This window comes from Onychomys torridus, chromosome 5 (assembly GCF_903995425.1).
Source record: "Onychomys torridus chromosome 5, mOncTor1.1, whole genome shotgun sequence".
In the NCBI taxonomy this organism is placed as follows: domain Eukaryota; kingdom Metazoa; phylum Chordata; class Mammalia; order Rodentia; family Cricetidae; genus Onychomys; species Onychomys torridus.
This window is the reverse complement of record NC_050447.1, coordinates 136456218-136467824: the sequence shown is the minus strand read 5'-3', so window position 1 is coordinate 136467824 and position 11607 is coordinate 136456218. Positions and strand designations below refer to the sequence as shown.

General features: G+C 44.1%; 1 protein-coding gene across 1 annotated transcript; it reads left to right on the top strand.

Annotated features, from left to right (window-relative positions):
• Positions 1-439: 439 nt before the first annotated feature.
• Positions 440-8754, top strand: LOC118583396 (cathepsin L1). Its single transcript, XM_036186695.1, has 8 exons — positions 440-565; positions 1496-1632; positions 2249-2371; positions 2473-2619; positions 3558-3782; positions 4005-4167; positions 7239-7356; positions 8357-8754. The coding sequence occupies exons 2-8, from the start codon at positions 1507-1509 to the stop codon at positions 8457-8459; spliced, it is 1005 nt and encodes a 334-aa protein (XP_036042588.1). The 5' UTR covers positions 440-565; positions 1496-1506; the 3' UTR covers positions 8460-8754.
• Positions 8755-11607: the final 2853 nt, after the last annotated feature.

Genomic DNA, 11607 nt, shown 5'->3' with positions numbered 1-11607 from the left:
TAAGGAACAATCTGTCAATAGGTAAGGCAGGAAGTGCGACGTTAAGAAAAGCTACGTATTGACCATAGCTTCGTCGTATTGGATTTATTTTTTCCATCTCTAGATTTTTCTAACTTCTATGGAAGCTGGCTTAGACTTTTGTCCTCGGCTCTGTCTTCTTACACTTAAGACCCAGCTTTGTTGCGGGCTAAAAAAAGCCTCCACCCCGCAGATTTTAATCTAAAACTCTTAAAACTAAAAAAAGGAGGGTTGGGTGGATATTCCGCGGCAGACCTTTGTTCCTGAGCCTATCTTACTGGACCATGGCACCCAACGGACACCCACCCTCCAGGGAGCAGCTCTGCCTCGGCCCCTGGCGATCACCCAGCAGGACAGGTTAGGACCCGCGGCGTCACGCGCCTCCAGTCCCGCAGGCTCCGCCCCGAGGTAGGCACAGCCAATGATGGTGCGGGGGCGGGCCCTGCCGGGGCCGCAGCCTGGGAGGCTTTAAAGCCAGAGCCCAGGGCTGCTCCGCCAGATTTTCGGACCTCGGCGACCTTCTAAGAGCTGAGTTTGCGGAGTACTTGTAAGTATCTGGCCGCCCCAGGTGAGTGACCCCAGCGGGCCTAAACGCTGCGCAAGCGGGTTTAAGGAGGAAAAATGGAGCGTCTGGGGACCACAGCATCTGCAACCGGTTCTGGGGACCTCAGGATGGGCCAGGACCTCGGGGTAGGGGTGGTCAATTGGCCTCCCTGGAGTGACAGGCCCGTGTTGCCGAGCGGGGTAGTCGTCAGGCCGCGAGACTCCGGGCCTGATGGGACCCGAAGGGGCAGCAGGACCCTTCAAGCGGTCACGGGCCCAGGGCTCTCTGTGCCGCCATAACACCCGTGGGCGGTGGCTTCGAAGGCGGAGCGACGTCAAGCCCCCGGCCTGGCCCAGCCTGGCCCCTAAACCGAACAAGGATCACCGAGGGAATTGTCGCCTTGAGGCTTCAGTTCTGGCAAGTCAGTTCTGACCGGTCTCCAGCTGTGCATTACTTAAAGTGTGAGATGGCACCCTACCTCTAGGGACTCTCTGTATACCCATTTGAGGTCAGAAAATACTGTCAGTAAATAACCAGGACCAAGTTGCCCTCTTAAGTTTATGAGGAGACTCAAGACTATCATGGCACAATAATGGAAAAGTGTTTATCCCAGTTCCTATGCCATTTACTTGGCAGGTTTTCATTTCAATAGCTGAATCGAATAACTTTCAAAGATTAATTCCTGGCTTGTTTTTCTCCACTCAACACCCACACTTTTTAACATGTGGAAAGACATTTCTGCTCTGTTAAGGTGGTTTTAACTATTTTAAATAAACTGGTTTGCTGCTGGGCTGGTGGCTATTGACTAAATTCCCAGCGCTTGAGAGATGGGGCCAAATAAGAGTTCAAAGCCAGCCTGAACTACATGAGACCCTGTCTATAAAAGAAAAAGGCTTTGTTGGGTTCTCATTTCCTCTTCTTTTCCTTCCCTAGGTATTTGAACCATGAATCTTTTACTCCTCCTGGCTATCCTGTGCTTGGGAACAGCCTTAGGCATTCCAAAATTTAATCAAACATTTGATGCACAGTGGCACCAGTGGAAGTCGACCTACAGAAGACTGTATGGCACGGTTTGTAACGTTGACAGCGTCAGACAGAATGGTCCTCCTTGCTCTTGGAAGTTTATAGCCAGAGTCTTCTCTAGAAGCCGGCTCTTAGCAGGAATAGCCCAATCACATACCCATTGTAAACAGAGTAGAGCACAAATATCTCTGTGTGCTTTTGGGAGGAGGATGCTTTCCAGAGTGTATAGCTATCCATGTTACAGTAGGTCCACTTGGTCAGGTGGATTGGGTTTTTTTAAAGACTTAATATGTATGTGTATATGTGTATGAGTGTTTTACTTTCATTTATGTCTGTATCATGTGCATCCTCGAACCACAGTTATGAATGGTTGTGATTTATATGTAATGCTGAGAATTAAACCTGGGTCCTCCACAAGAACAAGCGATTTTAACCACTGAGCCGTCTCTCCAGTCCCCTAGTCAACCCCCTTTTTGGGGGGAGACAGAGTCTTACTATTAACTCTTACTGTCCTGGAACTCACTGGAGACCAGACTGGCCTCGAACTCAGATTCGCTTGCCTTTGCCTCCCCAGTGCTGAGATTAAAGACATGTGTCAGCATACCTGGCTTCCCCTGGATTTTTAACAAAAATAAAAACTGCCAGTTCCATGTTTGCTTCTAGAATGAGGAAGAATGGAGGAGAGCAGTGTGGGAGAAGAATATGAAAATGATCCAGCTGCACAATGGGGAATACAGTGAGGGGAAGCATGGCTTCACCATGGAGATGAATGCCTTTGGTGACATGGTGAGTGTGACATGATGCAGACTCTCTGTATCCTCTCCATTTTCTTTTTTTTACAAAGTTATCTCACCTTTTCAACTTTTTGTTTTTGCATTTCCTGGAAGACCAATGAGGAGTTCCGGCAGTTGGTGAATGGCTATAAGCACCAGAAGCACAGGAAGGGGAAGGTATTTCAGGAGCCTCTGCTGTTTCAGGTCCCCAAGTCTGTGGACTGGAGAGAAAAAGGTTGTGTGACTCCCGTAAAGAATCAGGTATGAGGGCTGGGAGAAGTCTCAGTTGTACGAGCATGAGCATGAGGACCTGAGGTTGATCCCCAGAGTCCGCACTTGGAAGAGAAAGTCAATGTGGTAGCTCTTATAATGCCAGTAAGTAGGATGCAAGACAGACAAATAGGTTCCCAGGGCTTACTGGCCCACCAGCCTGGTCGAATCAATGAGTTCCAGCTAAATAAAATTAAGACAGCCTGTCTCAGAAAACAAGGTAGTGACTGAGGCAATACCCAAGGTTGGCCTCTGGCATACATACATACCTACCCTTTCCCCCATAAAGAATCAGGTGTGACCATACCTGGTTCATACCTTCTGCATAAAGGCTATGGAGGAATTGGAGTTTGCTCTGCTATATAATGCAGTGTGATATGCGAGTTCTTTATTATTATTCCTTGGAGGTTTTATACACTCAGCCCCTGACATCCCCTTCTCAGCCATACCAACACCAATGCCCTCAACGAGTCCCTATCCCACCCTCAAGTCTTTTTGTTTTGTAGCCCATGGAGTTTAACCAGGGCCACCCAGCCTGCCATGCACAGGGGTGTGACATAGCTATCCACCCATAGAGCATGGGCCACTCTACACTGACATCACTGAAGTTGATTTCCCTATCAACTAGCTATCAGCTGCCAGTAGCTCCTCTGAGAGGGGCCAGGCCCTATTAGACTCTCTTCTCTGTTCTCTGTGTGTTAGCCTTGACCCCACACAGTATTCTGATCTGTCTGATCCTTGGTGTATTACACCTTTGGAGCATGAATGAAACAGTCTCACTATAGAATCCAGCCTGGCCTTGAACTCAGAATCCTCCCAGGTGGATTTCAGGCATATATTGCCACACCCAGCTTCCTGTTTACTATTTTTAAGGTATGCATATGTAAAAGCTGTTGTCTTGTAAACCACTTACCTCTTTCTCTTTTCAGGGCCAGTGTGGTTCTTGTTGGGCTTTTAGTGCAAGTGGGGCCCTAGAAGGACAGATGTACCTGAAGACTGGCATACTGATCTCACTGAGTGAACAGAACCTTGTGGACTGTTCTCAGGCTGAAGGCAATCAGGGCTGCAATGGTGGCCTGATGGATTATGCCTTCCAGTATGTTTTTAACAACAAAGGTCTGGATTCAGAGGAGTCCTATCCCTATGAAGGAAAGGTAATTGATTTATTTCATCTTTGTTTTCAGAAAAGGAAACATTACCAGACCCATTTTCAGAGTTTGTACTTTGTGGATAACTAACAGCATTCTGTTACGAGGGATGGTTTTTGAGTATTGACCTGACATTGTGAGCTGCACATCAGTGTTTTGTTTCTAGAACTCATGTTCTAAAAAGTAAACAGTTAATGATCAAGTCTCTACTTCCTTTAACTTTCAAAGGATGGAACCTGTAAGTACAGACCTGAGTTTTCTGTGGCTAATGACACAGGATACGTGGATATCCCTCAGCTAGAGAAGGCCCTTATGAAGGCTGTGGCAGTTGTGGGGCCTATTGCTGTTGCTATAGATGCAAGCCATCCATCTTTCCAGTTCTACAGTAAAGGTAATTGTTAGAATTAGTGCCACCCTGCCTTTGGTGATGAGTTTTGCTTTCCAAGACTGTTGGAATTTTGAGTCTGCATTTAATGTACAGATGTTTCTATTTGACTGATTAGGCATTTTCAAGGTTTATCTTATTTAATTATGTTGGGGTTGTGAATGTAAGTGCAAGTACCTTCAGAGTCCTGAAGCATCAGATCCCCTGGATCTGGACTAAGGCAATTAATTGTAAGCCACCTAATATGGGTACTAGGTTCCCTATAGAGCAGGGAATACATTTAACTGCTGAGCCATCTCTCCAGCACCTTCCTCTTTTTAAAACTTAAATGCATTTATTTGGGGGATGAATGTCTGTGCTATGCATGCATATGGGGTGGTTAGAGGACAACTTGCAGGAGTCAGTTCTTTCCACTGTGTGGCCCCAGAGCCTTCTTAACAAGCACCTTTATCGGTTGAGCCAGCTCACCATCTGAATATTTCTTTTAATACTGTGAATTGCTCCTATAGATAGAACCTGATTTACCTAACTCTTTCTCTAATAGCTGGATCTTTCTCCAAAAGATTTCTTACTGCTATAATTAGGACTTTAAGGGGCCTGTTGTTCAGTTGTAGGGGCGAGGGGAGAGAAAGCTTGCTCATTGATAAGTTTTGTCTTTAGATTTAAGAGTAGCAAGGGGTATAGTAATTGATATGCTAGTAGATACCAATACCAATGCTAAGACCAAGATGTCTAACACAAGATATGTGGTTCTCAAAATGTCTTATTATGCTGGGATTAGAGTGGGATAGTTGTTTGGCATTAAAGTTTGTTTTTTTCTTTCCTTAATCTTTTTTTTTTTCCTTTTTTTTTTTTTACATACCAACCAGTTTCCCCTCCCTCCTCTCCTCCCATTTTCTTCCCCCACCTCCCTTCTTACCTCCACATCCTCTCCATTCAGATAGGGTAGGTCTCCCTTGGGAATCCACAAAGCATGGCATGTCAAGTTGCAGCAGGACCATACTCCTGCCCCCTGCAACAAGGCTGCACAGGACATCCCAACATGGGGAATAGGTTCTAAAGAGCCAGCTCATACATCAGGGACTAGCTAGAAAATGGATCCTATCACCATAGGCGTTAAAACAATAGAATTTTTTTTAATTGAGATAAGAATGTAGTATTGGTGAAATTATTAAGGCCACTAGTGCTGGGAGTAAAAGTATGTGACACCATGCCCCATCTTACTGCTGATTTAAGACTGCAACCTAAACTTGACTAAAACTGATGAACCAGCATTCAGTTTTCACCTACTAGTGTAGGATCACAGGCCTCAGGGTTGGGCTCACTGTTTTCATGTGCACTAACAGCCTTACCATGTGTAAAATGTGTTTTTAAGCCGGGTGGTAGTGGCGCACGCCTTTAATCCCAGCACTCAGGAGGCAGAGCCAGGTGGATCTCTGTGAGTTCGAGGCCAGCCTGGGCTACCAAGTGAGTTCCAGGAAACAGGTGCAAAGCTACACAGAGAAACCCTGTCTCAAAAAACAAACAAACAACAAAAATGTGTTTTTAAACCAGGCATGGTGGTGCACACCTTTAATTCCAGCACTTGGGAGGCAAAGGCAGGGGAATCTCTGTGAGTTTAAGGCCAACCTGGTCTACAAAACTAGTTCCAGGACAGCCAAGGCTGTTACACAGAGAAATCTTGTCTTGTAAAACAAAACAAGCCAGATGGTGGTAGTACATACCTTAAATCCTAGCACTTGGGAGGCAGAGACAGGTATATCTCTGAGTTTGAGGCCAGCCTGGTCTACAGAGTTCCAGGATAGCTGAGGCTACACAGAGAAACCTATAAGACAAATTGCTAAACAGTCTTATTTAAAAAAAAAAAAAAAAAAAAAAAAAAAAAAAAAAACAGAGCCAAATATTGGGGTAAAAACTGAGATCACAGGAATAGGAAAAGCCACAGACAACCTCATCTCACTAACTCCTCAGCCTCCAGAGAGCCACATCCTGTATACTCAGGCCTATATCCTTTCTGTCTCTGCCATCTCACTCCCTCTCTCCGCCCAGCTACATCACTTCCTCATTATGCCCAGCTCTGTCACTTTCTGTCTGTTTGTACAAACTTCCAGACCTTTATGGTTAACTAGTGTTGGGATTTAAAGGTGTGTGTTACCATGTCTGGGTCTGTTCCCAGTGTGGCCTATTGATGAAAAAGGCCACTCCACGTAGTTAAAAGGGAGGTTTATTTTGTGGGGTAACTTACAAATGAAGGGATAGGTTGCAGGGTCTGGCAAAGGTATGGCACAGTCTGGTGGTGTTCTCTGGAGAACTCTGCTCGGTCTACCTCCAGCGTCCAGCGTCCAGCGTCCCGGAACCAAGAGAGGGACCTCCTCTTGATCCTGGGTCTTCCGCTGCCTCCTCTGCCCTGCCTTGTGGGCGTGATCATTACCGAAGCCTCAATGGGGGTTGGAACTTCCAGGCCAATGCTGGGATGGCTATCCATTACAATGTAGTTCAGCCAGGCAGTGGTGGCGCATGCCTTTAATCCCAGGACTCAGGAGGCAGAGCCAGGCGGATCTCTGTGAGTTCGAGGCCAGCCTGGGCTACAGAGTGAGTTCCAGGAAAGGCGCAAAGCTACACAGAGAAACCCTGTCTTAAAAAAAAAAAAAAAAAGAATGTAGTTCAGCATTCTTCTTGAAGCCCTGGTTTAATCCCAGTACCACATGAGCCAGGTGTTGTAGTTCATTCATGTAATCTCAACACTCAGGAGGCAGAGGCAGGAAAACCAAGCAATCAAGCCCATCCTTGGCTACATAGCAAGTTGGAAAGCAGCTTGGACTCAGTATTTGAGATAGGATTTTTTATTATTGTCACCTTGGCTGGCCTAGAACTCTCCAAGTAGACCAGGCTGGCCTTAGAAACCTGTCTCTGCTCTGCTGGGAGTAAGGCAGGCACCACCTTACCCAACCCCACCACTCTCATTTTTTATCTAGTATCTTATACAGAATTTGGGATCTGTGACATTGTGGGGGACAGGGTGGGTCACTGTCCTATGGTGATTGGAACTTCTCACCCAGTGTTCATTTAACTGCCAGGCATTTACTATGAACCGGATTGCAGCAGCAAGAACCTTGACCACGGGGTTCTGGTGATTGGCTATGGATATGAAGGAACAGATTCAAATAAGAATAGATTTTGGATTGTCAAGAACAGGTAAAAGATTCTAGATGTTGTATTTTAAATTGAAAAGAGAGTTCTTGGAGGGGGGGAAATCAATATTTCGATGCCAGTCAAATTTTAAAATCCTGGAAGTCTTTCTCACATTTAGAGTGAAGGATTTGTGTTTAAGATTCTGAACTAAGCTTGTTGGGGAGATTCATTCATACATATTTGTAATATTGAATTTCCAAATTTGGCCCCAAAATTAAAATAAGGCTGTGAGACCTGTGATTTTAGCCTGCTTTTCTGTTTCTAGTTTTCAGCAAGAGATGGCCAGCAGAAACCTGAGCACATGTGCCTCCCTGTGTTATCTGCATTTTGTTCTCAGCTCTCAGCAGCCTTAAAGCCTGTCAGAATTAAGTCTCACAGCTAGTTATTTTTTATTGAGATATAGTATAACATTGAATGTGGAGACACAGCGTTCTATTAAAATCCTAGTTTGCCTCATTTTCCTTTTAAAAGTTAAGAGGGTACTAAGGATGTAGCCCAGTTGGTAAAATGCTTGCCTAGGATATGCAGAATCCTGGATTCAGTCTCCAGCACCACGTAAAACCTAGTGTAGTAGGCATGCCTGTATCCCAACACTAATAGAGGAAGGAGATCCAACAATTCAAGGGCATCCTCTTTTAGAGAATTAGTGAAGCTAACACAGAACCCTATCTCAAAATAAGTGAGGGGCTGAGGTGATGACTCCATGGATAAAGTACTTGCCACTCAATCACGAGGACCTGTGTTTGGCTCCCCAGCACTCACATAAAAGCCATGTACTGTAACAACTGTACCCCCAGTGCTGGGTGGTTGGGGGCTGTCAGTTCCAGGTTCAGTGAGAGATCCTGTCTCAAAGTAAAGGAATGCTAGAAGGCACCATCATCTATCCACAGTTTCCTCAGTTAGACTGACAGGAATGAGTGCTCTGTACGTTTATGTGTAGATCCTGGAGCACTCGGAGATAACTGAATTATTAATCACTCCCATTTCCTTGAATCTCTTTCAGCTGGGGTCCTGAATGGGGCATGGAAGGCTTCGTCCATATAGCCAAAGACAGGAACAACCACTGTGGAATTGCCACTGCTGCCAGCTATCCTACCGTGAAATGATGGAAAGTGGTAATTAAAGACTCACGGACACTACGTCCAAAGGAATTTAATCTTAAAATTGACCAAACCCTTACTGAGACCTATAGTACTTGAATCATTGAAGATCCAAGTCATGATTTGAATTCTGTGACATTTTTACATGGTTAAATGTTACCACTACTTAATCTACTCTTATAAAACAGCTTTATGATATTGAACACTCATTGCTTAATTCCAAGTCTGGAATATTTGTTTTATAAAGGATGTATAAAGCTTTCTTTAGCTTTTGAAAATAAATTTTAGTTCAGTGTGTATAGGTGGGACTTTTTGTAATGTGTTGAGAAATGTTTGGGACAAAAGACTGGCTCAGGGTGTCATGGTACAGTGTGAAAAGGGTAAAGGTGCTGCTGAGGCTTTCTGATTTTAAGCATACATAGACTTTTTCCATCAGCTTCCTATCAGGTATATGTAGGTGAATCTAGCTTATGGGATAATTGGGTTTTGGGGGTTTTAGGGGTTTTTGTGGTGTGTGTGTGTGTGTGTGTGTGTGTGTGTGTGTGTGTGTTAGATATAATATATGTATGCTGCGATACATGTGTGGAGGTCAGAGAACAACTTGAAGGAATCCATTCTTTCCTTCTACAGTGTTGGTTTTAGGGATTAAAATCAGATTGTCAGGCTGGCTACAAGTGCCTTTTAACACAGCCATCTTTCCAGCCCCACTAGTTTTAAGTGGCATATAATTACATGTGTTTATGAATTACAATATAATGTTTTGATACATGTATAGTATGAAATGATTAGATAGGGCTAATAAGCTCACCTCATTTTATTACTTCTTTATTTAACTTTTTTAGCTGTTTTTAAAGTACACAGTATATTACTGTTAGAGACAGTCTTATTATGTAGCCTAGACTGGTCTTAAACCCATGATCCCCTCCTTCAGCCTTCTAAGGGCTAAAGTAACAAGCATGTGTTATACCCAGTCTCAAGTCTTGTATCTGGCAAAACTTAACAAATTCAGAAGAATAAGGGCAAATTGTTCTACACAGTGGTTCTCAAACTCCCTAATGTTGTGACTCTTTTAATATAGTTCCTCATATTGTGGTGACCTCCAACCATAAAATTATGTTCATTGCTACTTCATAAGTACAATTTTGCTACTGTTATGAATCATAAATATTTTTAGAGACAGGTTTGCCAAAGGAGTCTTGAACCACAGACTGTTCTAGAGAGTGAGCAGACATGCAGATGCAGATGTGTGGGTTTTCCATGTTAGGAGGTTGCTTTGCTGACTAGAAGGGGGTTAGGTATGATGAAGTTCTGAGGTGCTGGAGAAGCACCCCCTTACATTACAGACGAAGACCACAATACTGCAAAGACCAGACACAGGTGGTTGCCAAGATACTGGGCTTTGTCATGTCACCTCAGCTGATGTTCCACCTCATGCTACCCAGGATTGGCAACAATACATTTAACAGTTGTGATTAACATATCTCAGGTGTTTGGTAACATGGAAAAGTGTGTTCAAGGTCCATGCGAAATCAGCTGAGACCACAAAAGTTGTTCTGGGCTTTCGAAGATGACTGAAAACCATGAGGGAAGGACAGGCCAGAAGTCTCTAAGCCAAATAAGCATCAGTAACCTAATCCCTGACTTAAAATAAACTTGGAAGTGAATAAAATAGACTGACATAGTTACACAGCTAGAAAGTGTAACTAAAATAGTATTTTATTTTTGTTGTTTAGTTGTGTTGCTTGGTTTGTTTGTTTTTTAAGACAGGGTCTCTCTTTAGACCAGGCTGTCCTGGAGCTCTTTAGACCAGGCTATCCTGGAGCTCTTTAGACCAGGCTGGCCACAAACTCAGAATACCTCTGCCCTCCATTTGCTGTGGTTAAAAATGTACACCAGGACACCCAGCAGTATTTTCTTGTTTAAAAGATAGTGATGGGCAGTGGTGGCACACGCCTTTAATCCCAGCACTCGGGAGGGAGAGGCAGGCCTGGGCTACAGTGTGAGTTCCAGGAAAGGCGCAAAGCTACACAGAGAAACCCTGTCTCAAAAAAAAAGAAAAAGAAAAAGAAAAAAAAGAAAGAAAGAAAAGAAAGAAAGAAATGTCTCTACATTCTGTGAGCCAAATGTTTATGCAAGTGTAAAATGTGCAAGACCTACATCTGTCCTCGGTCAAATAAGGAAATGCAGGTGATAAACTGGTGAAATACTTACCAAAGCCATAAGCTATTGTGAGGGAAATGGGTGATGAACAGGCATGAGATACTATGAGATGACCTTAGTTCACAGCCATCTACCAGACTGCATTTTCTAAAAAAGAGTTTCTGTTCATTCATTCATTTTTGAGACAAGGTCTCTATATAACCATTGTTATCCCAGAACTCTTTAAGTAGACCTATCTGGCCTCAGATTCAGAGGTCTGCCTGCCTCTGCCTCCCTAGTGCTGGTATTAAAGATGTGATGTGCCACAAATGCCCAGTGTTTAAATTTCTTTAATTTTTTTTATTATACATTTATTTTGAGGGGGGATGTGTATGTTCACATACATTTGTGCATGTAGAGGTTGGAGGACAAGATGTGGGAGTCACTTCTATCATAGAGGTGCTGAGGATTAAAATCAGATTATTATGCTCAGTGACAAGTCCTTCACCCTCAGAATCACCATTGGGGCATGAAATCAGAGGGTGACTTGACCTGCTGAGCTGTGTAGTATGAATTCTAGTTGCTCTTAATAATAAATCCGGAGTCACATATAGGGGTAAATGCTGAAAGATCAGACAAGTAAGGAGCCAGCTAGTCACCTCTTACCTCCACAATGACTCAGACCAAATAGGGGCTGAGCGCCTGTCTGCTGCCCTGCCTTATCACTTATACTCATCACTTCCTGACTGTTGTCAATACAGACCTCTATGGTTAGCTAATGGTTAGCTCCACTTTCTGATCTTCGGGCAAGCTTTATTTGTTTTTTTCTTTTTTGGTTTTTCGAGACAGGGTTTCTCTGTAGCTTTGCGCCTTTTCCTGGAACTCACTTGGTAGCCCAGGCTGGCCTTGAACTCAGATCCACCTGGCTCTGCCTCCCAAGAAATGGAATTAAAGGCATGCACCGCCACCGCCCGGTGCAAGCTTTGTTGCATCACAAACAAAATATTACATTTCC